Below are 25322 nucleotides of genomic sequence, written 5' to 3'. Positions count from 1 at the left end.
GCCCAACAATGATACAGCCAGTTACTATTATAAACAGTTTTTTACTCAGGTCGTGTTTTTTCAGACTTTTGGTTTGGACAGCAGCTGTTTTGCGATGCAGCTGAACAACAGTGGTATAGATATTCAGTGACAATGCTGTGGACCCATAGCCATTTATCTCAACCATCATGTGACCTGTGATCATCATCCCGATAAAGGGAGGAACGAATGACGGTCTCAGACAGCTGCAGGCATGTGAAAGCAGGAATAACAGACTAACCCTCTGGGAAGGACATGAGTTCCCACCAAAAATGAAAAAGATGAGGGGAAAAGTATTTATACAGAGCAGGGGAAAGAGGGAAAACAAGGTTGGGAAAGGAGGAAGAAAAAGAAAGAGGGGGAAATGAGTGAAAGAAATGGATAGAGATCTGGTTCTGGTCTTTCTTTATCAGAGGAAACGAGGGGAACTGTATGGCAGGGATACAAGGCCACGGTTCACACTGTCACCGAGGCATGGCCATCTCTATACTCTATTTCCTCTTCCTTCCCCTCTCCTCTTCCTCCTATCTGTCTCCATCTCCTCTGCATCACTTCACTTCTCTTATTTCTTTCTTCCTCTCAAATCACTTGCAAAACATATCCAAGATTGAGAACATGTTTATGTAAATCATGCAAAACCCAAAGCTGTGTGTGTGTGTGTGTGTTTGTGTGAGTGAGTGAGTGTGTGTCTTACCCCCTCCCTCACTCCCTTTGACTCACTTTGTGTCTTTGTTCATTCAAGTTAAACTTGCTGTTATTTCTAGTTGCCTTTGAAAGTCTGGTAGAAGGCAGACAATGTCCGCCACAGGCATTTTGGCAACATTTATTTAAGCCTGCATAACACACACACACACACACACACACACTCACACTCACACTCACACACACACACACACACACACATGATCAAGCCCCGCACACTAACACAAATGAACATGCCAGCTTTCGCTTGTTCATTACAAGACAAATCATCTCCATGAAGACTAATCAATCACACCACCCCTACAAAACTGCAAATCTGTCATGGGAATGTGTGTGTTTGCATATCTGTGTGTGTGTGTGTGTGTGTGTGCTATGTCCTTCCCTGTGCAAGTGTAGCTTTAAGCTTATGTGTTGCTGTTTGCATGTGTTTTACATCGTTACATAATCTTTCCTTTCTTCTTAATTTGATCTATGTGAATTCTCTCTGAAAGTTTTCTGAGCACCGTTTCTTTTGCGTGGTTTTCCCTGCTGGTGACAGTTTGCACAGTAAACAAATGTTGGACAGTTTGACCTTTTATGCTGATGTGGAAAAGATGGAAAGTGAACAAGTGCAACAAAATGCAATGTGACAGAAAGGAATCCTGATATGAAACATGTGGTTTAAACATCTGTCAACCTTTTTCTCAGATGAATAGACTTAAAATAGATCATCAGATCTGTGTTGTTCACATTAATACATGAAACAAACAACCATCTTTCCAACATATTTTCTACCTTCAATGGACTGCCAGCTGTTTTATCTCCGTGAACCACCCACCTCCATATTAGTGGGGAATGTGTGTGAAATCAGATTAGCTTTCACTGATTTCTTTCATTTAGGCTACACTTTGATTGACACCTGACTAATGCAAATGTGCTGTGTGTCTCTGCATTTGTGTTTCTCTCTAATCTACTATTAGAGGTGGAACCGAAGTTGTGTATTTTCTCGTGTGCTTCTCATCAGGAGTGTGTGGGTGTGTGTGTGTGCGTGTCAGGTGTTACTGGTAATGCAGATGCTGATCTCCCATACACATGTCAGAGTCAGGGGAACCTCCTGATGCGTACATACCTATCACAGGCTTTTAATGACATGCCTATTACACCCCCCCCACACGTATACACACACACACACGCGGTATGTTCATAAATCAAATGTGACATATCAGCATATCTGGGTGCCTGTACAAGACACTTTGATTATGGTATGCTAATCTGACCTATAATTTACTTCCTGTCATTTCTCTGTCATCTGCACCACTGTCCTGCTCGTGCGTTCACCCTCCCCCTCCATGTTTATTCCAGTTCCCTTTGATTTACTCCCCATATCGACTTGTCTCTTATTAGAAACTACGCTGCCAACGCTCTACACAAAGAGATCAATATTTAAAACATTAACAAACAGCTGTTCATTCATTCGAACCATGCTGAAATGCTAAATTGCTCAGGTTGACATCATCTCCTATGAAATAATCAAAGGAGGAGTGTACGGAGGAGAAAAGCTCCCGTCGCAGAAGACTTAACTGCGTACCGGTGAGATTAGATCACTTTTCCAAAAAGTCCTATAAGAGGGAGTTGAGGAAACCGAAGTTAATTTTCCTAACGACGCACATTAATTTCAAACCATTTCTCACTAAATCTGCAGCGGCTTGGCTTCGCTCCAGCACCATAAAACGTCTACTAAGTGCTGAGGAGATGGAAAGCCTCCCCCTTATTTAAGAATTAATGTTATTTTAAAGAAAGGGATTTAAAAGGTGTTAATGCTTGAGTTGATGGCGTTCTCTCCTTCTCTCCGAACCCCCCAGCCTCTGCAGATAGACGATAACTTCTGCGGCCAGGACTTCAACCAGCCTCTAGGGGGCACCACTGCCATCGAGGGCATCCCGCTTTATGTGGACAAGGACGACGGCATGACCTCCGTGGCGGCCTATGACTACCGCGGACACACTGTGGCATTCACTGGCACTCGCAGCGGACACATGAAGAAGGTAGGTCTCCTGAAGTTTGTGTGTGTGTGTACACGCAGATTGAAATTGCTATTGTGGTCATGATGTGAAAACCTTGGAAGTCCACTTCTGATGGCTCATGCCTGTGTGGCTGGGAAAACTCCTGAAACAGAGAAGATTCAACAAAGTTTGGGTCGAAAATGTACTTTTTAAAAAATATCACAGCTAGAGGAACAATGCTGCTTTGCAGACCCAATTTAATGTGATTTTCATCTGATGTGACTCCAGTGTGTGATTTTTGGTCGTGTATTTTTTGGCTTTCGTCCGCTTAATTATTGGATGCTCTCAAACAGCAATAAGAGACATGCAGGTTTTTCCCAGGTAGTGTGTGTGTGTGTGTGTGTGTGTGTATTTGTGTGTGTATTTGTGAGAGAGAGTGACTCTGGGTGATGTGTGGAGCTCATGCTGCTTGACAATCTGGAGCTGTGTGCATTTTATCTTGCTGAGTGTTGTGTGGTGGTCCACTCCCAGGGTTGTCAAGAGCCAGGGAGGGTTTCTGAGTTGTCTGTAGGTGGGCGCGAAGATGATTTCTTATTTGTCCTCTGAGTACCTCAGGCGATAAGATTCCAAGTAATGTGCATGAGTGTGTGTGTGTGTGTGTGGTCTGTGCTTAGTGTTGCAACGGGAGCCTCAAAATCTAGCGGTAAGTAGTAATAGCAGTAATTTCCGTCATGTTCAGCATAGGCGCAGCATGGCGTCCCTTTGTGTGTGTGCCGGTGGGTTTACAGTAGGTGTATGTGTGTGCACCTCAAGTACCCCTGTTGAGTAGGCCACACGGTGCGTGTGCCAATCAGCTACTCCTTCATCTGAGATCCCACCGAGCCGCTGTGAGCGTGTTTCTTCTTCTGTTTTTTTTCCACTTCTTTCCTCAGCAGGACACGTTTGAGTGTGTCCGTGTTCCCGATACCCCAACAAACAATCACCTGAGGATAAGAATCGTAATTGAATTAATACATACATAATTTAAAAATAATTAAATAAAAAAAGTTAGATGCATATTTTAATGTCATTGGCATTTAACTTTGAAAAGTTTCAAGTCTTTCAAGTCCACTATTATTTTGTAGGTGCTTGTGTCCTTTATTTCAAATGATGTCTCTGTGTTTACATTACACTTGTCATGCTCTCCTAATCTAAACTAACACACACTTACAATATTCAGCCTAGTTTGAATATGACCACTCAGGCATTAGCTCTGTGCGTCTCTGTAGTCCGTGGAGTGTGCTTTCTTACAAGCTTTGCTAATATGCACAACACACACACTCGCACAGAGACACACACGCCTCCTTATAGCTTCCTGTCTCTGGTGTTTTGCTAAGTCGACTGAAACCTAGTCCACTAGTCCTTGCGCCTGACCCCTGGACTGTCTGTGTGTGTGTGTGCGTGCAGACAGATGATTTGTGGGTGCGTTGAGCATGTGGGGTCAGCAGATCCTGGATGATATCCCACTGATCGGAATCCCATTTCCCCTCAGCCGGCGAGTCTTCCTGTGCTCAGGGATGGAGGGAGGAAGGTGAACACGGAGGTAGATGCTGCCGGTGTCCTCGCACAGATCAATGCAGATGCTGCAGCAACATGCAGTCGTCTCTGCGTAAGCAGGGAAATGGCGACACAGGGCAACAATTACTATAAATCAGCAGTGATTCACACTGTAGCTACTTTATGAGGCTTTTACATTTGTCTGTGCCTGGTGAGTCTTTCCTCTGACACAAGAGTTGATTAGTTTGGTTGTAAATTACATTTTTCTTTTTCCAAGTAAATTAGAGAACAAGTGTTTAAACGGCTGAACTACATTAGTAAAATTGAGTAAAACTCAGGACAGAGGAAGACCGGGGTAGAGTTAGGACGAGGAAAAGAAAGTAGGAAAAAGAGAGAGATGCTGAGGTAGATGGAGAGAGATGGTTCCGGGCTGTGTGGTTTTATTGCTATTCATTGGGAGTTAAACTGTGCTCCTTGGCCTAATGAAATGTAAAGCTGCAGAGTATTGACGTCTACACACGCGCGCACTCACGCTCATTAGAATTCATACAATGTGAACGTTGCTAAATGCGTGTTCGCCTGCGTGGACATGTCTCGGCTGCTAGACTCCCTGTATCGATTGATCTATGAATATATAATCACTAGTGTAAATCTTAAACCTATCGGCAGTCTATTGAGCTAGTGTTGGCATCTATGCGCTTTGTGAGAGAGATGGAGCCGTGATGTGCACCAGTGTAAATCAGCACTGCTTGAAGCAAACATAATCAGAATGCACACAGCATGCATGTGCAAAATTCCTCCAACATTTCCATCACTACTGAGTTTGTTGAGTTTCTGAGTAGCATGTTTTATTAGCTCTCCTTGCAGGCCGCACTTCTCGATTTAAAAGTATTAAAATTATCATTCTGTCTGTTTTCATGCTTTTTTGCGTGGCAAAGTTGAGGACATCTGATTAACAACCCTGTGTCAAAAATAATAGCTCATTTTAATGACACAGTTTGACCTTTGTTACCATACGGTTGTTATCAGAGAGAAGACAATAACAAAATACTGGCACTGCATACGTGCTGATCTGTATATCTGACTCAGAGGAGGAGGAACAATTAATCACTGAATTGATAAGTCCAAGTTTATAATTAACAATTTTATAATAATAATAGATTAATCATTTCAGTTAGTTCTGCAATGTTAATGTGCCACTTTGATAAATTAAGAAATTATTCAGCAGATTAGTAGATTATAAAAAAATAATAGTTAATTAACTCAAAGCTTTAGCACAGAGCATGTCTTAGAATGGACAGGCAATATGGGAGGTGGAATGGTCGATAAAAATAATGAAGTTAGCAGAATTTTGGACCTAAGATATGCAATTGAAAAAATGTGGGGCCCAATCAGCAAGGTTACCGATACAATCATGAATTAAACTAACTAATTCAAACCAAAATGAATGAAACATTCGGACATAAATCAGTGTGATAAGAACTATTTAAAATGACAGAAACTATAGATGAGGATAATTTGTGTGACCTGTACTATAACTTCTTAACTAATATGGAGGAGGAGATATTTAAACTATTGATTAATATGATTTAACCTATACGCAGCCACCAGGGGGCAATTGAGACAATTTTGGCTTTACTTTTTAGGAGCTGTCCTGTTGTCGTTGAACAGTGGCCACAATAAAGGAGCAATATTAAATATTAAAATGTAGTAAAACATATAATGTAATTTAAGTCTGTGAAAACCCTAGTTTGAAAAAAAGTCTTTACACGATGGCTCCACTTCCTGTAGTTTCTTTCAGATGTTTCAACCACATCAAAGCCAGAACATGAGATTTAGCTCGGATCTGTGGGAAAATAAAGTTAAGTTAGAATTTCATTGACGATGTTTCAGGTGCAGACAAGGAGTGGGTGGGGTACTTATTTGCACTGTGTGCTGCCTTGTGCTCCGTTTACTAGACACATTCCTTAAAAAAAAAACCCCTCCTCAGATCTTGGTAAAAACCTGGAAATCCTTTAATTCCCCTCATGTCCTCGCCTCTTTTGTCTACCTGGGAGAACAAGGCGCTCTCGCCACATCAGGGGAGAAGAAAAGAAACTCCTCGACAGCCTGAAGTATTTCCAGGTTTCAGAAACAAAGACAAACGGAGAGAGAAAGAGAGAGAGGGAGAGAGAGACTTACTCGGAGCGGTGTGAAGGTGTGTGAATGTGTGTTTGTGTGTGTGGGGGGGTGATTTCATGTCATTTCATCATTTCCCTGCTAGCAGCAAATCCAATTACTTTACCCATCGTTTCAATCTTGGAAGATAGCCTGAGTGACAGGATTGGAGTACAGCACTACCGAGGTAACCGTGCCAACAGGTTGATTGACACGACGCTGGCACTTCACTGCCTCGAGACAAGGAGACGAGTGAGACTGGTGAGACTCAGGGCGTCTCGAAGCTGCGGAGGTGAAGCAGGAGTTCACCTGCTCCTGCCATCTCGTTCGTCCCTCCCACTCACAGGATGTTTCACTAGTTTCACTCAGTGTTTGTCACAGATGTGACACAGTTTATTACCTCATGCACCGACCACTAACCTGATGCTGCTGTGTGTATTGTATCATAATCTCCCTCCATATTTTAGACACTATATAAAGGATACCTCACTGCCTGTCTACAGTATATAGAGTGCAGTACAGGAATATTGCACTGTTGTAATTGTACTTTGTACAATTGTACATTTATTTGACTTTGACACATTTAGCATAAGAAGACACTGCTTTCCAGTCTTTTTGATGTCAGTGGAAGTGTATATAATATAGTACATAATATCAGTAGTGGTATATAATATAGTTGTTAGCAGGGAGCATTTATTCACGGAATTAGTATTTTTACTTTTGATACTTTCAGTACATGTTGCTGATAATACTTCTGTATAATTACTTCAGTAGATAATTCATTTATAATTGAATATTTTACATTGTTTATTTAAACCTTTACTTGAGTCAAGTCCATCATTGAGTGATTCTTTTTCTTTCTATATCTCTTTTAATATTTTAACAGAATAACTGATGGATGCCTGAAGAGACAGAACCATCCAGTATTTTATACAGAAAGCAATAATTAGAGAAGTGTCAGTAAGACTGACAATATTTTTTTAATGCCTGTAAATCAATTTGAGACTCCTCATATGAAGCTTATGATCCATTGGAGGGGTTGTGCCCTCTGGTTTGGAACCACTTGTCGAAGCAGTGTACCAAGCTCTTCAAATCCCAGGATCCAGCCAATGAGAGCGCCTCGGATCTCCTCCTGGAGTTTCAGATGGTCATGCGTGTATTGGCTTTGCAAGCTTAGCAGTATTACTTGCTGTCAGAATGATTAAGACTAATCAGGAAACATGGGATGGGAGGTAATTTAGCATGTGAATGCTAATTAGCAGTAGCATTTAGAGTGGCAGATGATGATTGAAGCAGCGCATCGGCTGCTCAGCCTGGTTAAATGGCAAAAACACCAAGCTGGAGATGATTGATAACGTTGGGTCGGGCCGCTGTCTGTTTTGTGTGTGAGCTGAAGTGTCTCTTCTCTCTGGTACAAACTCATAATGAGCAGATGAGCACAACACCTGAACACACTAATTCCATCTTTATCCCCTTAACACGAAGTTAGAGGAATAATGTGTTATCAGTTTCCTCAGAATACACAACAGGCTTTTCTGAGGCCTTGTGTGAGATTGGTGTGATTTATACCAGCACGGAGCTTCCTGCCAGAGTGACTGCTGCAGGGTCTGAGCACACACACGTACATGAACGTACATGCCCAAAGGTGTGATCGTTGACACCGTGTACAAGTGTGTGGCCTCTATGCTGTACAGCATGTATGGAATAATACACATCCGTCTGTGGAGCAGTGTAGTTTGCAGGTGTGTGTGAGCCTAAATAAATGAGAGTGTGAGAGAAGCTGTTGAGGGAAGTCTGCTGTGTAAATCATGCAGATATAATATTTCTCCTGTGAGCACTGCTATTGTTTGACTAAATTATCCTCCTGTTCTCTCTTATAGTTTTTGTGTCTATCCCAACCCTCCCTCACACTCACTTATATGTCACCTTCAGCTCTCTCTCTCCCAACTGAGGTGCTGCAGATCTGGCTCCCTCGAGAATTTCCTGCCCCGTGTGTGTGTGTGTGTGTGTCCTTCTGTCCTCTCCCTAATTCTCCATATCTCCTCTCTCTCCATTAGTACATTAGTGTACGTCAGCCAGCGGAAAAAGTGCTGTCGCCGTCAAACCCTTTGTGAGAGAGAGAGAGAGACGTACGTAGAGGGAGAGAGACTGATGAACAGATATAAAGTAAGACATAAAGTTGTTGTAGATCATCATTTATAACAATTTATAACAACTTTTTAGTCTTTATTCAACCAGATATAACTCTCAGTTAGATTCAAATCTTTTTTACAAGAGAGACCCAGCAGAGTAGGCAGCAAAACACTGTTAAACGATTCAAACAAATACAGCTGTTATACATTCCATTACATTCCATTAATACTCAGTATTAACCGGCACTGACAATTTCATGTCCTAGATTACTTCAGGAGGAGAGGGCAGCTTATTTAAAATCTTTATTTGGCCAGTTCAGTCTTAACTCAGGACCAACCTTTGTGAGAGCTCAGGTCATGTTGATTTGAGCTTTTACACATGTATGTAGACAGGTAAGATGGAATCAACACGAGGAGAGATTTATATATGAAAGCCAGCCAAGTCTGCATAGGTGCAGCATCATACAATGGACAGTTTCGGACAAGATTTCCACAACCAGTAACAGAATACAAAGTACTATGGCACACAGTATCTTACTTCTCATTCATAAAAATCAGATCACAATAATTCAGTGAAGGTGATAAAATGTGTTTCCTTGCCTGGAGGGAGAAACTGAATTTAATGTTGAAAACGAAAAGTTTATACTCGGAAACAAGGTTTTTAATATAGGTTTTTTTATAGATGTGTTTGTCTGGAAGGTTGTTTGAGAGGAGATCAAGCTAATACATAGATCCTCGTGAATAATAATCATGCAGACCGCCAGAGTGATGTATCACTCACTTTCTCTTAAAAAGAGGAAGTATTGGCTGAATAAATACAAATGAAATAAATAACTATAAATAAATCAAAAGTCTCATAGATTTGGTTCTAGTCCTGATTTTCTAAAACTTATTTTACACAACAGCACTGCACTCCACACAGTGGCTGGTGCTCAGAGAGTGAGTCATATACCAGTCACTGAGTCCTTGAGCAACACACTGAACCCCAGCGGTAGCTCACTGTCATCCGTGTGTCACTGAGTGAATGAGAGGCAAATTGTAAATCACTTAAAGTTTAAAGCGCATTATGAATGCAGCCATTAGCCTACTCTATCGTGAGCCTACATTAATGCAGGCCATGTCATTCTGATACCGTTTGTCTTCAGCATTAAAAACACATTTTCAACTTATTGTTTTGCTTTAATCAACAGCTGCCCTTGAAAAATTACTGTAATCAACGCAAATCAACTGTTATTTTTTGTAGCCCCTCCTGCATCACCCACTGCCACACAATGATCTATCTATCTGGCTGCTGTGAGCCTTCACAACACTGCACATGGGATGAGAGTTTTAATGGAGCTCAGATGTTTTTGACAGCTTGCCCATCCATCGCAAAAAAAGATAACGGACAGGACTTTGTATAGTATCTGATATGGTTAGATAGAAGATTTTAAGAGGCCAAAATAGATCTAGAAAATGTAATAAATATTATATATAATATAGTCAGTTTTTCTTACATCATCTTTCTTTTGAAGAAATCATAGCACTGCTTCCTTTCTTTTTTACTGTCAGAGTTATTCCATGCAGAAAATGAATGCATTAGAGTGAAGATGATTCAGCGAGGCTGTACGTCAGACTGGCTTCCACACGTTCAAATGTATCCTCTGTGCTCATTTGCATTTGAATTCCCCAGCTGTTAAGTATTATAGAATGAGACAAACGGACAGTGGGACTGAAAAAAGCCTTGAAGCCTTTTTTTTCAAAGTCATCACAGTGTCAGGTGAGGATGGAGTGATGCAGAAATAGTCCTTCTTTAGTGCTGTGAATGTACAACAGCGGATTCATGCCACCTCCGGGACAGGGGCTGACATGAAACTGTGCCGCATCACTTTTTCACAGGCAGCTGCTGCTAATGTGCCTTTGTGGTTGTGGGTTCAATTCCCAGGTGGGCTATAACTTCATATACTACCCCCTGTGTCCTTGAGCAGGGCATTATCTCAGCAGTCCCTCTGGAGGAATATGGCTTGGTGTTAATGGATGGATGACGTGCACGGGGAGCTAGATGGGTATATTAGTGAGCTAATGAATCTTTGATAAGTGGGAAGGCTTTGTGCGTGTCGAGAGACAAAATAAAGATCACAGCTAAACCTGTCGACTGGGAGACGACTTTAGTTCTCATTAAAAAGTCTCTGACATTGGTGTCGCTGTCAAATATGTACTCTTTTGCACTTTATGTAGCAAATCCTTTGAAAAAATGGAATATCCGCCGTTTTATACAAACCAATGTCATTTCCCGTTTCATATTTCATCATGAAATCACATTGTTGACACGAAGAGAAGACTTTATGAAGCTTCATATTAAATTTACTTCTCGTAATCCTGTAACATTTAGGTAAATAAAACCTAATTGTATTGGGATTTAAAATATTTGCAGGTACCTGGTAACATATTGTTCCCCTGAGGGTTTGTGTCACTGTTGATCCCACATTATGTTGACATTACATCGCTCTATATCCATGTTCTTGTCGTGTTTTATAACTCTGAGCAGCTGTTTGTATTAAGAGCAATTTTAAGTCTTCACATTAGCATAATTGTGTGATCACACACACAGTGAGCTATTGATAATAGTTTAATATAACATATTCGTTTTCACAATAGTTTACAATAGTTTTCACGGGTTAAGTAATCACACAGATCTTTACATGTACAGCTTGTACGTTTGCCTCGTAGATTTATTCACTGACAGTTGTCAAATTGGAATGGAGTTGGAATTGGAATGAATCAAATTCATTTGTAATCATGTTTCCAACCATCCAATCAACTTAAGTTTGACATTCACTCAGCTTTTGGCTTTTGGCTTTGTTTTGGTCTCCACCAAATTCAGAGACAAATATCTGGCCATTCATCTGCTTTAACACTTAAATACAATATTTACCAGCTTTTTGTCTACTTGGTCTTTGTGTTGATATGATAGATAGATAGGGAGGATACACTGTTGTTTTTAAATGAGGAAACATCTGTCAGCTGCATCTGGAAGTGAGGTTGATGAGAATAGTTATATTGAGACAATAACACATCTTCTTAATGAAGACCTGCAGGTGCAGCAACAACTTCTGCTCATCATTCATACATAAATACAGCACAAATGATAGATGACATCGATGACGGCTATTAAAAAAGCCTCTATTGCATGAATTAGTTGTAAATATTATTGTACAGTATATTTCAGACTCTTTCCATGATGCACTGTCTCCCTCTGCTCACTGTCTACCAGGAAGGGCTTCCCCTTCTATGATGTAATGCTACAGTATGAGTATTGAGCATATTTTGATGACAAAATGAGAATGTGCAGTCAGAGAAGAACCCAGCTAACCCACATGGACGTCACCAGCCCCAACACTGAGTCTGAACATCCCGCTGTTAGGACGTGTACCGCCAGACAAACAACAGACAAGCACACATATGCAGACGTTCAGCGAAAGCCAGCGATGCAGTCAGACAGCTGTTGTGCTGATGACCGGTGTCAGGTGCCAGCGGCCTGATTCGAGCTGGCTAACCTCCCCACATCACAACATGTGTCTGCACAGATACAGGAGGTGATGGGCGGACATGTGTCTCCGTGTCTGGCATGCATCTGGAGAACAACTGGCATGTTGGGGGTAGCTGTGTGTCTGGCAGTGGTGGTGTGTGTGCCTCTGTTTGTGTGCATGCAGGTCTGTTTGCACATTACTGTGTGTGTGTACGATGTTCAGAATTCCCATCACAGAAAAAAGTGTGTGTGTTTCTGTCTGATTATAAGAGAGTCATTTCAGTGCGTTTGTGCATGTATCTGTTACATCTCTTTAACATCTTGGGAAATATACAGACTGTGTGTGTGTGTGTGTGTGTGTGTGTGTGTGTGTGTGTGTGTGTGCACATTTGATTAGAGTACACACGCAGGAAGGGATACAGACTTTGTGTGTGTATAATAGGAGGGCAGAGGGTATATTTTCCATTTGTTTGTGTGCACATGTGCAAAGTGTGTGTATGGAATTCTTAGACATACTGAGCCTTAGATTATAGGTAATCTCACAATGTGTGTGTGTGTGTATGAGAGAGTCCATCTTCATCAGTGTGTGCAGTGTTTAGTGGAGGAGGAAGTGTGTGTTTAAACATTACAGCAGCTGTGCTTTCTTCATGTAGGATGGGAGCTGCCACCTCACACACACACACACACACACACTGTTGCCAGTAGATATTCTTTGTGTGTGTTAGCTGCGGCAGGGAAGAGAAAGGGGCAGCTGCAGTTTAAAGCCTTCATCAACTCCTTCTCTAGACTGCCCCATCTGTCTGTCCATTAATACACTCACACCCATACACTAATGCATACACATGGTCCTTCTGTTGTCTGAGCAGATGCACATGGCGTACTTCACACTTCACACCGGGCTCTGTCAGGACACTGATTTGTATCCTCTGATGTCTTAAGTGAGTGTGTGTCTGACACCATATAACACCAATGGCGGCAATTCTTTCAAATAAAATGATACAATATGCAATTAGCAGGAGTTGTGTTGTAGTTGACATGAAATACATTGTCCCTGGAGCTTTACTAGAGAGATGAACATAGATATTCAGATTTATTTGCTGTTTTGATGGTGGAAGAGAGCGTTGTCTTTACATCGCTCCAAACTTTCCAAATTGATCGAGTGGAGGCTGACTGTGATAGCCATAGGGTATAACTCATATCACATTTGCACACGTCAAACCATTCGAGCAATCTTGTGCCCTGTGAGGAAACAGCATTCATTTGTTTTAAGTTTCCCCTCAGTTTGTCGAATGTACAAAAGAAGATGCACATGCAGGATCATATACAGCGGGCTCACACCTGACCATTATGTCTTTTCCTGTCCTGATCTTCAGCCCTGAAGTGTTTGTGTTCATGTGCTGCCAGTAGCCAAGTGTGTCTGAAATATGGCAACACATTACACATTTCACCTAATACTGCAGCCAAGTAGTCAGAGCTGTGTAAGTCACCATGGTCTGCTGCTCCACACCAGCCTGTGGGGTTGAGCTACAATTGTTCGATTGTAGGATTCAGCATGATAATATCATTTTTTTCAAATTCAAATTTAAAAGACTTTATTGTCATTGCATAATAATAATAATAATAATGATAGCATAATAATAACATAATTTCTTCCATTATAGAACCAATAGGAATTATATTTCATATCTGAAAATTTCAAGATAAATAAGTATGGTATGTGGTTGTATCTGCAATACTGTGAGGTTGACCTTGGTTTTTCTAGTGTATGTTTTAGTTCCATTCAAAGTCTGATTGACTGTAATACACAAGGACGTCATGGATCAACACCCATATGTTTATGAGAGAGAGAGACATTGGGAGTCAAGGAGATGGAAAATAAGAAGAGTGAGAGTGAGAGTGTTGTCCTTGATGATGTATATGCCATTGATTGGCCGCTCTCCAGAAGCATCCTGATTCGGACACTTGTGAACATTGTGATTGCAGCGAGAACATCTAATGTCTCGAGTGGCCTCTGCAATCAAGGACAATGACCCTTATCTCCATGTACACTCGCTCCCACTCACACACACACACACACACACACACACACACACACACACACACACACACACACACACACTCACACACTCACACACACACACACACACTCACACACACACTCACACACACACACACACACACACACACACACACACACACACACACACACACTCATACACACTCACATATGCTTACTTACATAAGGTTTAACATGCAACAGCAGTTTTTTGTTTCCCTGCGTTTTGGCTGAATTTCTGCTTTCAAAGATTAGTTGTCTCAGCTGATTCAGTGGATACGGTGAAAAACTAATGGATTTCCTGTTGTTCCTTCAAATTATTCTATTTACATAATTTTATCAATCCCCGACATCGATGTGACCCACTGTTTCTTTTTGAGAGATTTTCTGTGGTGTTGTTGGGCTCAATACACAAATCAGAGAGTGCACTATTAAACTGTAGTGATGTTTAGCGCCTTTGTAATTTCCTGACTGCCAAGGCTTCTCTCCTCTTTGTTAACTTTTTTAAACAAGCAGTTATTGACATACTGTATCTTGCTTTTTGCACAAACCTCAACTACTTTTCATAGAAGACTGTGGCCAGTCTTTCTCTGCGAGAGGAGCACCTCTCTCTCTATGTTTGCTCTGCTCAGTGAGTGTCGGAGAGGCTGTGCACTGTGCGACAGACAAGCTGCTTTCACACACACACACTGCAAGCCTTAATCGTTTGTAGACATCTCCCAGAAGAGCTGCATGGGTGAATCAAATGTTGAAGCAGACATTACAGACCTAACTCCCATAGTTCCCCAGTACAAAGTCCATGTAATGTTCATTTGAACCGAAGTGTGAATAGAGCCCCTCATTGTCTGGAGAATTCATATTGAGTGAGTGGGCGAGTTGATGACGTTTCTATCATTTCTCCTGCATGCTCTACGTGCCACCCCTCTCCTAAACCAAATGGAATCTCCTAATGGACGGTCTGAATCCTGCTGACACCAGGCAGAATATATATACGGCACAATGACGTCATGAATATATTAACTGGCGTGTTGCGGTTCCACAATATTTTTTTCTTATAGTGCCCATTGACCCCACATGGTCCGTCCACATGGTCGGTTTTAACCCAGTCTTTTTGACTGTTCTTTTACTGATTCCTACTCTACCTTCCTATGATGTAACTCATCTGGTACAGAAGCAATGAAGTGATTGTCTGGGCGCCTGTTGGGCTGAATTTAAAAATGATCACTGGTAAGTAACAGAGTTTGTTTCATGAAGGAAAGAGATTGAAATGAAAAACAGACAGACCAACAGATGAGCATATAGTGGAACGAGAGAGAAAAGAACATACATGTTGACAGTGAGAGAATGGAGGACGACAGCAACCCAACCAGTGCTAGTGTGCAGCCATCTGCTGTGTGTGTGTGCATGTGTGTGTGTGTGTGTGTGTGTGTGTGTGTGTGTGTGTTTGTGTGTGTGCACCTGTTCTATTGTATCTGGAGACACTGGAGAGAATGACTTAGATTACTAGGACTGATATCAAAGTCACACGCTAGGACACACTCCAAGTGCTAGCCCTGCAAACACACACACACACACACACACACACACACAGACACTCCCTGTGTTTCTGCAGCCTGTTGGTTATCATTGGGAAGCATACAAAGCATCCAGCTGAAAGATAGGCGTACGTTACGTCATGTGTGTGCATATATCTTGTCTGTGTGCATGTGAGTGTGTGTGTGTGTGTGTGTGTGTGCACGTGGGTCTCTTCTCTAATTGAAGTGTACAGTGACTTGGCAGGCTGCCTGATGTTGCGGAGTCATATGGAGGGACAATAGACGAAGAGAATGGCAGAGAAATGGAGACAGAATAAAGGAGAAGAGAGGAGGGGGTAGAGGAGAATGGGAATGAGCTGATGATGGAAAGAATTAGACCATAACAACAGGACTAATGCAGTTAGTCTTTCCCAGTGGATCATAATGCAGCAATAATACATTTCTCTCCACATTTCTTTCATTATGTATCATGATATGTTTAGAGTCATGTTTTTATATCTTTTAGCCTTTTTATTTCTGCAAACATTCACGCAGTGCACAGCATATCAATGTCAGATGTCAATGTCTTATCGGCTGCACTTAGACAAAATTGTGACACTTAGCAATTGTGTCATATATATTGTATCCCTTCTTGTTTTAAATCAACCCATGGATGTCCATGCAATTGTCACTGGATACCAGTTATACTGAAGATACAGAAACATTCACATTGTTCTGATTTACGAAGCCCAGGAGGTTGTGTTTTCTACTGGGTCTGTTTATTAGTTAGCAAGAATGAGGAAAACTTCCCATTTGATTTCCTTGAAATCCTGTGGAGGGGTGGGGAATGAGTGAAGGAAGAACCTATTATATTTTGCTGGATCGGGAGCAGATCCAGGTTTTTTTTTTTCACTTTTCTTCAACATTGGGTTTTTCAAACATGATGGCAGTATGGGTCAGTGAAGAGGTACAGATTGAGATCAGGGGGCGGGTACAGGAATTTAATTTAGGGGAATTATATGAGGTCTGCCATTCTTCTTTCAGTGTAGTTTTTATATTATTTTACAATTTTGTATGTTTTTGAACTTTGTATATATTTCCAGTGGTAAAATATGGACATGAGTTGTCATATTTTTATTATAATGATGTGTGTTGCTTCACATTTCTTATTATAATAGATATGCATATAATTTGTTCTGTTAGTTTTGTGGCCTTATGGTTATTTTAACTGTCTTTGGTTAAAATGATTATTTATTCAGTTCCTTTGTTTCGCTACTTTTAAGGTGAAACATTTTATTAAACCTCTCCCCTCGTCATTGCACTAACCATGCCTCACTCTTGATCCCTCTCTCTCTTCATTCACAGTAAAATAGGAATTGTACGCACATATGCAGATACAGGCAAGGAGCAAAAATGAGCAACTGTGGTTGAAGCTACACAGCATTGAACCAGAACCATCGGCTGATGAGCCAGAGTGGTGAGGTTAATCCATCAGATTACAGCAGATTACAATGCACCGGGGACTGCTGAATGGAAGATTATAGCGGAGAGATTATGGATAGAATAATGGATGGAAGAGATAGAAGTTAAAGCATCTAGGATAGATAAAGGGATTGGTGTTTGAACATGTTTGCTGATATGCACTTGTCCTCTTGTTGAAGCTTTGGTTCAACTGTTCTCATCAAAAATGAACTAGACACTGAGCAGGAGCCATAACACAAAGAGTCTATTTTAATTATTGGTTCTGTGCTGTGATGTTCTACCATGTGTAGATATATATAATGACTGAGATAAATGGTACACAATGTATAACCATTCTGCTCTAAATATAGTGTCAAGCTCCTCATTCATATAAATTGGAAATTCATGTCCTTAGTTACTAAGCAATTAATGGAATGTTCCCTTCAGTATATCATTATGTAGGAATTGGATTCATTAATATTTATTTCAAAGTATTGTAAACCTCCATAATACTCTTTAAAACATGCTGTTGGTCCTTGTTTTCAAGAAAGACTCAGGAGACGTTAATCGTCAATGAACAGTTACAATGAGATTGTTTCGGAGCAGGGTTGTTTTAAATAGCACACACAAGTTAAGACTATAGAGTAAAGGAAAAAAACATGAAATAGAAGCTATATTACAATATATTATGAAAAGTGATAAAAACATGAAACATATGTAAAAAATAATTATATACAAGGAATGGATATAGAGACAGTGTAGACAGTACTAAAATGAAGTGACAAATCCATATAAAGTGATTAATCTGAATCAAGGGGACAGTGCACAGAACAAGTTATCACATGGATAAATAGAAGAAAGAGGAATTTCTGATTTGCTCCAACTGCTGTTTAGTTAAGTTTAGGTGGAAACATAACCAGTTAAAGCCATGCGAAAAAAAATGTGGTCAGTCTCATTCAAAGTGCAATCGTAGGTTGACCTTCTGCACTCGGACACAGTGGCGTGACATTTAATCCAGGAGTCAGTCACACCAGCGGTAAATGGGACCATGAGACCTTTGGGACTTCTGTCCATGTTAGTGGACCACAGAGCCTCTTGCATCTGAGCACCACAACGTATGACTTCTTCACCACCCTGTTAAGAAGAGAGTTCCCAGAGGAGCCCTTGGCGAAGGCAGTGGAACAGTTTATGTGGTAATAACTTCTCTACTATGGTCTGGCAGAGAAGCTTGAAGAAGCATTTTCTGATACTCAGGCATGTAATGCATTTTTGAGGCTATAATGCACATGCAGAGAATACAGCAAAAAATTTTCTGATTCACCATTCTCCTCAGGGGACCACTGGTGCTAATGCAGGGCCCCATCTGTGTCCCTCAGGCCCAGATGCCCAATGCAGCCCAAATCAGTGACAGAAGATTATATCATAGTAGCAGAGTATTCCCAATTTCCATGTGAAATTCTTAGAAACACAGTAGAAACACCATCTCCAAACAACTAGTCAGCACTAACAGCGCATTTTCCACTGTCAGCATTATGTTTACATATCATTTTCTAGATTAATGTGTTTTTTCAGTCAGCATAGCTGTTTACTGCAAACCACACCCCACCCCCTCCTCTCTCTCTCTAACACACACACACACACACAAGCGCAACATACATACCGCGTTATCTATCGTGTGTGTAGAATACTGCTCCTGGCAAAAGCACACACACTGTGCAACAGAAATGCGGAGCTTCTTTCTTCTTGAGTTTCCTGACAACCAAGACCACGACAGTCCTGAGCCGTTTGAACCGTCAGCACAGTGGCAGGTGTCCAGACAGCCGGGGAAACCCCCCGTCTGAGGAGCGTGGTGGTCCCACTCATTTGAACTGCTGGCCCAGGCAACCGTCTCAGCCAGAGGTTCAAAGGGTCTGTCTTTGAGAGACGGCTGAGGGGCAGACAGGGATGGGGGACGTCTCTGAATGGTGGATGACTTAGTGGTGGTGTAGGGATTTAGTTTCAGCATTGATTTAAAAAATGACGGCCCTCGTTTGATTAGATGACATGACACAGAGACGGTGGACTCCATGAAGGCATTGGCTCTGGAAGCACCAAGTGTTTGAATCACTGGTTGGTGTTATGAGCCATGATCAACCAATAAAGGCAGAATTTGGTAACTGTTGATTGTTTTAACATGAACATTGTCTTTTCATGTCTCAACCTATCTGATAAAATAGTTATTATAAATGTTCCAAAGAGGAGTTGCTAACTTATAGCTTATAATGTGATGGTGCTTCAGAGATACAGTGCAGATGCATAACAGTGTTGCTCACTGGAAAACACAGTGGAGAGGCTGCATCAGAAGAACAGACTGGGCGAGAGCGGGAGAGGAGGGAGCAGAGACAGGCGTGAGAGAGAGAGGGGAGAGATTAGAGATGAGAGGGCTCTCCACATCCTCCTGCATCAGTCCAAACGGCCTGCACACCAGCCAAGAGTCTCGCTGTCTCCCTCTTTCGTTGTCTCCCTCCCTCCCTCTCTCTCTCACTCTGCCAGATAGATGGCAGAATGTGGAGTGAGGGATTAGAAAGGAGAGATGCAGGAGGACAGAGGGAAAGAATGAAAAATATGTGTGACTATTGGAAGTTATTTTGCTGCCTGTGTTAGCATAGACGTACATACCATCTGTATTATATACTAATCTGCTTCCTCTGCAAAGAATCTCATCAAGGGTTTGGTTGTAGGGATACAGGTATGCATCCATGTTGCTAAAACTTTATTAGTCAACCGCTGATGTTGTGCAGTTCAGTTGCAGGGACAAAAGAAGTGAGTTATAAAGTGATAAGGAAAAGTCTTGTTCATAATTTCAACACTTTTTCTAACTCTAGCTTTACCTTTCATATTTCCCCATACGACTCCACATTTCACCTTGTCCTAAGTCACCTCTTGCAACCACAGTATCCCAGTTTCACTGTTTTATCAGCTCTCATATAACCCTTTCTCACCAAGGCACTACAAGGTCTGGTTCGGAAGAAGACAAACCGCAACATGGTTACCACCTTTCTTTTTTCTTTTTTTGTGATTTTTGTGTCGAGTTTGAAAAAAAGACTTAACTACATTCCGGGCATGTTAGGAATTCAATGTACTTTTAGAAAGCCAGGAGTAACACTTGAAAACAGAGGCTCTTGTCCCCCATTGTTGATGTTGTGTGTGAAATCGACCCTGGCGTTGCTGGGAAATCAAAGCCGTATAAACTGGATGTATACAGTGATGAAATGGTTGTTTGTCTGGTTTTACGAAGAACACAAATGTTTTTATGGTTTTTACTTCTTTGCTCCAAGCACCTGTACCCTAACACCTAGAGCAGACAAGCATCATATCATGAGTGACGGCTGACTTGACCGCAGTAAGTAACTCTGCCTGTCTCATTGTCAACATCTGCTGTTGCTCACTTCCATTGTGGTTGTACTTCCATTGTGTGTCTTGGCTGTTTGGTTGTGGTTTTTGCATTAATTTTTTCCATTAGTGTGCTTGTGTGAGACATCTCCGCCCTCACAAAAGCATTTACAGTATTTTATATTAATGAGTAGCATGATTAGATTTTCACTGAACAACAGACTTTTTCACACGAACTATCAGAGCCTGGGTGTAAAACTTGGAGTTAAGTGACCCAGTTGATCACAACCTTGATGATAAATCTTTTACCCAGAATCCCCCTGCCAGGTAATCCAAGGAGAGCTGGTCTGAAAAGGAGCTTACTTTGTGGTAAAGGCCACCACTGAATGTGCTTGTGTTTGCATATATACTGTACCTTATGTATTCGCTACACTGCAGCCCTTTTATGATTACAAATTGCTTAAGGATAGCAGACTTTATATTGAACACCCCCTCCCCCTCTGCCCTGAAAGTATTTTATTATCGTAGCCAGCAAAGCACAAGAACAGACGACATGTTGCTAGTTGGTATCAAGCAGAATTAGAGCCCATGGGGGACATGGGGTGTGTGTTTGTATATACACAGTTGTCGTTGTTTCTATTCTCAACTTTATTGTTTATTTGGATTGAACCAGCAATCTGCAGCATTGCTCCCAGGTTAGCCATCTATCACTTGTTTACTTCTGCCGAGGATAAAGAAAAGGAGCTGTTGGAAACATTTTAGAATCGTCAGTCAGCCTCAGGGTGAGAGCCTGTAGACTGAGTTCAAAAGGCAAAAAGCTTCACTTGTGCAGCTTGTGGGGAGCTGCGTACAGCGAGGTCAGAGGTCACCAGAGAGGAAGTTTAATAAAGAGAGAAAGGGAGGGGAAGAGGGGCGTTTGATTGATTGTTTCCTGTCTGGACCTCAAGTCTGTTCTCACCATTCTCCCATCATCTTCTACTGCAGCAGTGTCTTAAATGGTTGTTTATTAGGAAATATGTCAGTGCAGTGTGTAAAAATAAGAATTAAGAAACAGCCTTTGATGCAGTCAGACCAAACTGAGCAGATAAATTATTTAACTTTAAATATTTAGTATAAAATCACAGATATGTGTAATAACCTGAAACAGTCGTTACATTCAGAACACATAACAATAAAATCATTCAAACCACAAAGTAAAAATCTGAATGTTTTTGTGTTTGTGTTTGCATGTGCCTGTTTGAGTATATTTGGGTCACCCTGTGTCCCCCTCTTTTCTTTTTAATTTTCTCCTCCAGGATAAAGCAGCTATTCAACATGTTAAACACACAAACACACACACACACACTCACACACTCCCATGCAACACACACAAAGTCTCCCACAGCGGATCAGAGGAAGGAACAAAAAGGCGCAAGACAAAAAGATCAAATTATCAGCTACATTTAATTAACCACAACTAGACAGACACAATAACAGAGCCAAATCCAGATTTGCCTGTCCTCGAAAGAGAGAGAGAGAGAGAGAATTAAGTCAGACTGAAGCTCTCTCCATCCTCTCCCTCATTCTTTTGCAGCAGGGAGCGTTTTTGTTTTTTTTCCTTTTGAAGGCATTGCTGCAGAGTGAAGTGATGACAGCTTATCGGATTAGAGATCGCTGGATAATAAATACCCTTGTTTGATTTCTCCACCCATACTCCTTAAACATGATTACTGCTTACTGTTACCACCAGCATCACATTATAGCACAGTGCGCGGCAGCTCAGACATTTGCATAATGGTTATAAAGATGGAAAGAAGTGTTGGCTGCAGAGGGGATGGATGCTGAGGAATGCATTGAGCTGTCACTCCCCCTCCATCTCTCTCTTTCTTTATCATTTCTTCTCTTGTTCTGTCTTGACCTTGTTACCACTCGCTATGAAAACACATGGAGCTGCTGTCTCCGCCTGAGTAAGAGCTACACTGCCTCTGCTACCTGTGCTTGTATACTACCACCTCAGAAATTACTTTAACGATACCTTTAAAAAAATGGTGAATCATTTACATTTTTTTCTTACTTTTAATTTAAAACTTTTGGATGCAGAGCACAAATGTATAGCCACAGGTGTGCCTGTGCCATCTCAATCTAAAGCTGACACACACAACACACAAATCTGCTCTGTCCGTCAGTTATAGAAAAAAATGAACAAATGGACAGAGAGACTTCACTTGAAGGTTCAAAGTGGTCAGTGACAGATCACGGTACGTTTGCATCATCATTCAATCATTCAATTAAAATAAAAAATCTAGGGTTTAACTCGGAGGCCCTCTTCTGGGATGCTCCTCTTCCATTAGCCATTGCTGACTTTATCCTATCAGTTTTAGATAAATGTGAACCAAACTCTCGGCACGTGTACTTGTGTCTGTGCTAACTTGATTGTGAGTGTAATGTGGGTCTGAAGTTTAAGTTGTCACGTCAGTTTCAAGAATCTCGCAGTAAAACTTCCATTCCTATCAAATGAGTAATCACATTCATAGTTCTGGATCTGAACTTGTAGCACTGTACAGGATCAGGGTGCTCATAAAAAAATAGGCCTGGAGAAGAATTCAGATTGTATAAGATTTGATCAAATGCTTAATCAATGCATCCCACCCAGTATATTGTGCCATGGCTGGTGACATGTATGTTTCTGTGTGTGTGCACATGCACTGGGTTATCTCTGCTGTGCACCTTCAGTTCACCGAGCAGTTTCTGCTCCACCACAATGACACTGACCAGACGCCCAAACTATGAGTGCTACATGCATGTGTGTCTCAGCGAATAAGTGTTATCAGTGTGTGAATGTATGTCTATAGGCTACATGTATGTGTGTGTGGGCACACATGCACGTGTGTGCACATGCATGTTTTGCCTCTCAATGAACTTGTGACATTGCAGTGAACTTCAATCCATTCTCATTCAGTGAGCATCACAGAGAGCCTGTTAGCAGCATTAGCTAATTACAGCTGGGATGCTTGTTGGCTTTCCCTCCCTACGGCTCTTGTGCACATGCATGGGTGTGCACGTGCCGTCCCCCAGCATGACTCCAAGGCTACTCTGTCTAGACAGACATCGTCCCATGATCGCTCATTCTCTGCAGAAACAGAAAGACATCTGTTGAAGTCTAGTTCACAACCAGTTGCTATTGATGTTTAGTGATTTCATTTCACAGTGTACAGCCTGAAGTGTTCAGTTCTCTCAAGTTTGTTGAAAGACATTTAGAGTAAAAATATATAATTGAAATCAAATTTCATTTATTTTAATTTCATTTAAAAACTACTTCAAACAAGATATATTGGATATTGTTAAGTAGATTGAAAGAATAGGCGTGAAGCTTTAGATTGAAAAACACAGAGAGAAGGAGCATTTGATGAATTCTCAATTTTCATTCCAGCCATATGAGACAGATAAAAAGTGGCATGAGAACAGGCGAGAGATTGTTTTAATTCCCACAATGAGAGGATTTTTTTCTGGAACCTGGCTACAGGGTTTTTTTTTCCATTTAGCTTTGAGAGCATTTGTGGAGTCGGCCTCTGGTGTTGGGTGGTGAGGCCTGACGTGCTGTCAGCTTTTCAATTCATCCCGGAGGTGTTGGACTGAGTTCAGGTCAGTTGTTCCCTGCGGGCCACTCAAGTTTGTCCACACCAAACCATTACTTTACAGACGTGTTCTTCTGAACAGGGGCATTGTCGTGTTGAAACAGGGAACAACTTTCTCCCACATGTTGCCTCACAGTTTGAAGTGCACTGTTGTCTCAGATATTATTGCATGCTGTAGAATGTTGCTTAATGGAAAGGTTCACATTTATTACCTCCCCCACAGATGATTGCTTTTTTCACTTTCCTTTGCTCACTGGTTTTCCAGTGAATAACACATGGATCTAGATAAAACAAATCTATTATATTAAGGGAACAGATATATACAGGGATTGTTGGACCTTGGAGGAGGTATGCACCCTACTGAGGGTTCTTCTAGTGTGTTTTTAATTCCATATCTGTTTTAGTTGTAAAATAACCGTTTTTAAATTGTATTAGCAATCACCCACTGCAGCTCAACAAGTCAAACCCACAGAAGGAGTCCTGAACTCACAAGACTTTAAATCTAGAAGATAACCACTTGATTTGTAGAACATGATTAGCTTGAAGCCTTAATTCCATCTACAGTTTGAAATACAGTTTGCACGGAACAATTACTTCTCAATTGCTTGTGGAGGCAATCTCTTTCTGGTCAGATGGACAGAGTCAAGGTACCTGAATAGTTTATATGTACAAATAGGCATTTGAGTGTTAAGGCTGTGATGGACGCAGTCAGCAAGAAGTGTCACCATCTCCAGTGGAGAAAAAAAATACATACTCTGTTCACTTCTTTCTCTACAAAGGAAACAACATTTCCACTGCTAGCAAATGTGTAAAATAAAAATTTTCTGTGGACATGACAGCAACAAAGCAGCTACATGTGACAGATATCTCCCTGGTGAAACATGCTGTCGACTTATTGACTCCCTTGACGTCTCTGTCCTTTTTTCTTCCCACCACTTTGTGTGCCTGCTGCCTCCTGAAGTATATGCAGTGATGAATGTCTTCTATGTCTTTGCATTGGTTGACTGAGTTTACGTGATGAATTAAAATCCGATATCCTGGATGCACGCTGCCAGCGTTGTAAGGGTGATATGAGTCAACAGCACCAATAACTCTGAAGATACACTACATAATGAAAAACAAACTAACTGAGCAGGCTTTTTCTTGCTCGAGGTTCAAAATGACCCTGGTATGATGAATGCTGAATGACTGATTACCATGTATGTCCAGGGGAAAAAAGAAAAAAAGGTAGATATGGGGATTTTATTAGAATAATTTGCATTGGCACATC

At 41.3% G+C, this 25322-nt stretch overlaps 1 protein-coding gene across 1 annotated transcript in view; it reads left to right on the top strand.

Annotated features, from left to right (window-relative positions):
- Positions 1 to 25322, top strand: part of LOC109630998 (plexin-A1-like) — a 281886-nt gene that overhangs the window by 80874 nt on the left and 175690 nt on the right. Inside the window, exon 5 of the mRNA XM_020089564.2 lies at positions 2562 to 2744. Coding sequence (XP_019945123.2) covers positions 2562 to 2744 — 183 coding nt within the window. The remainder of the gene's footprint in view (positions 1 to 2561; positions 2745 to 25322) is intronic.

Source organism: Paralichthys olivaceus, chromosome 6 (genome assembly GCF_024713975.1).
Source record: "Paralichthys olivaceus isolate ysfri-2021 chromosome 6, ASM2471397v2, whole genome shotgun sequence".
Classification (NCBI taxonomy): domain Eukaryota; kingdom Metazoa; phylum Chordata; class Actinopteri; order Pleuronectiformes; family Paralichthyidae; genus Paralichthys; species Paralichthys olivaceus.
This window is presented reverse-complemented; position numbering and strand designations above follow the sequence as displayed.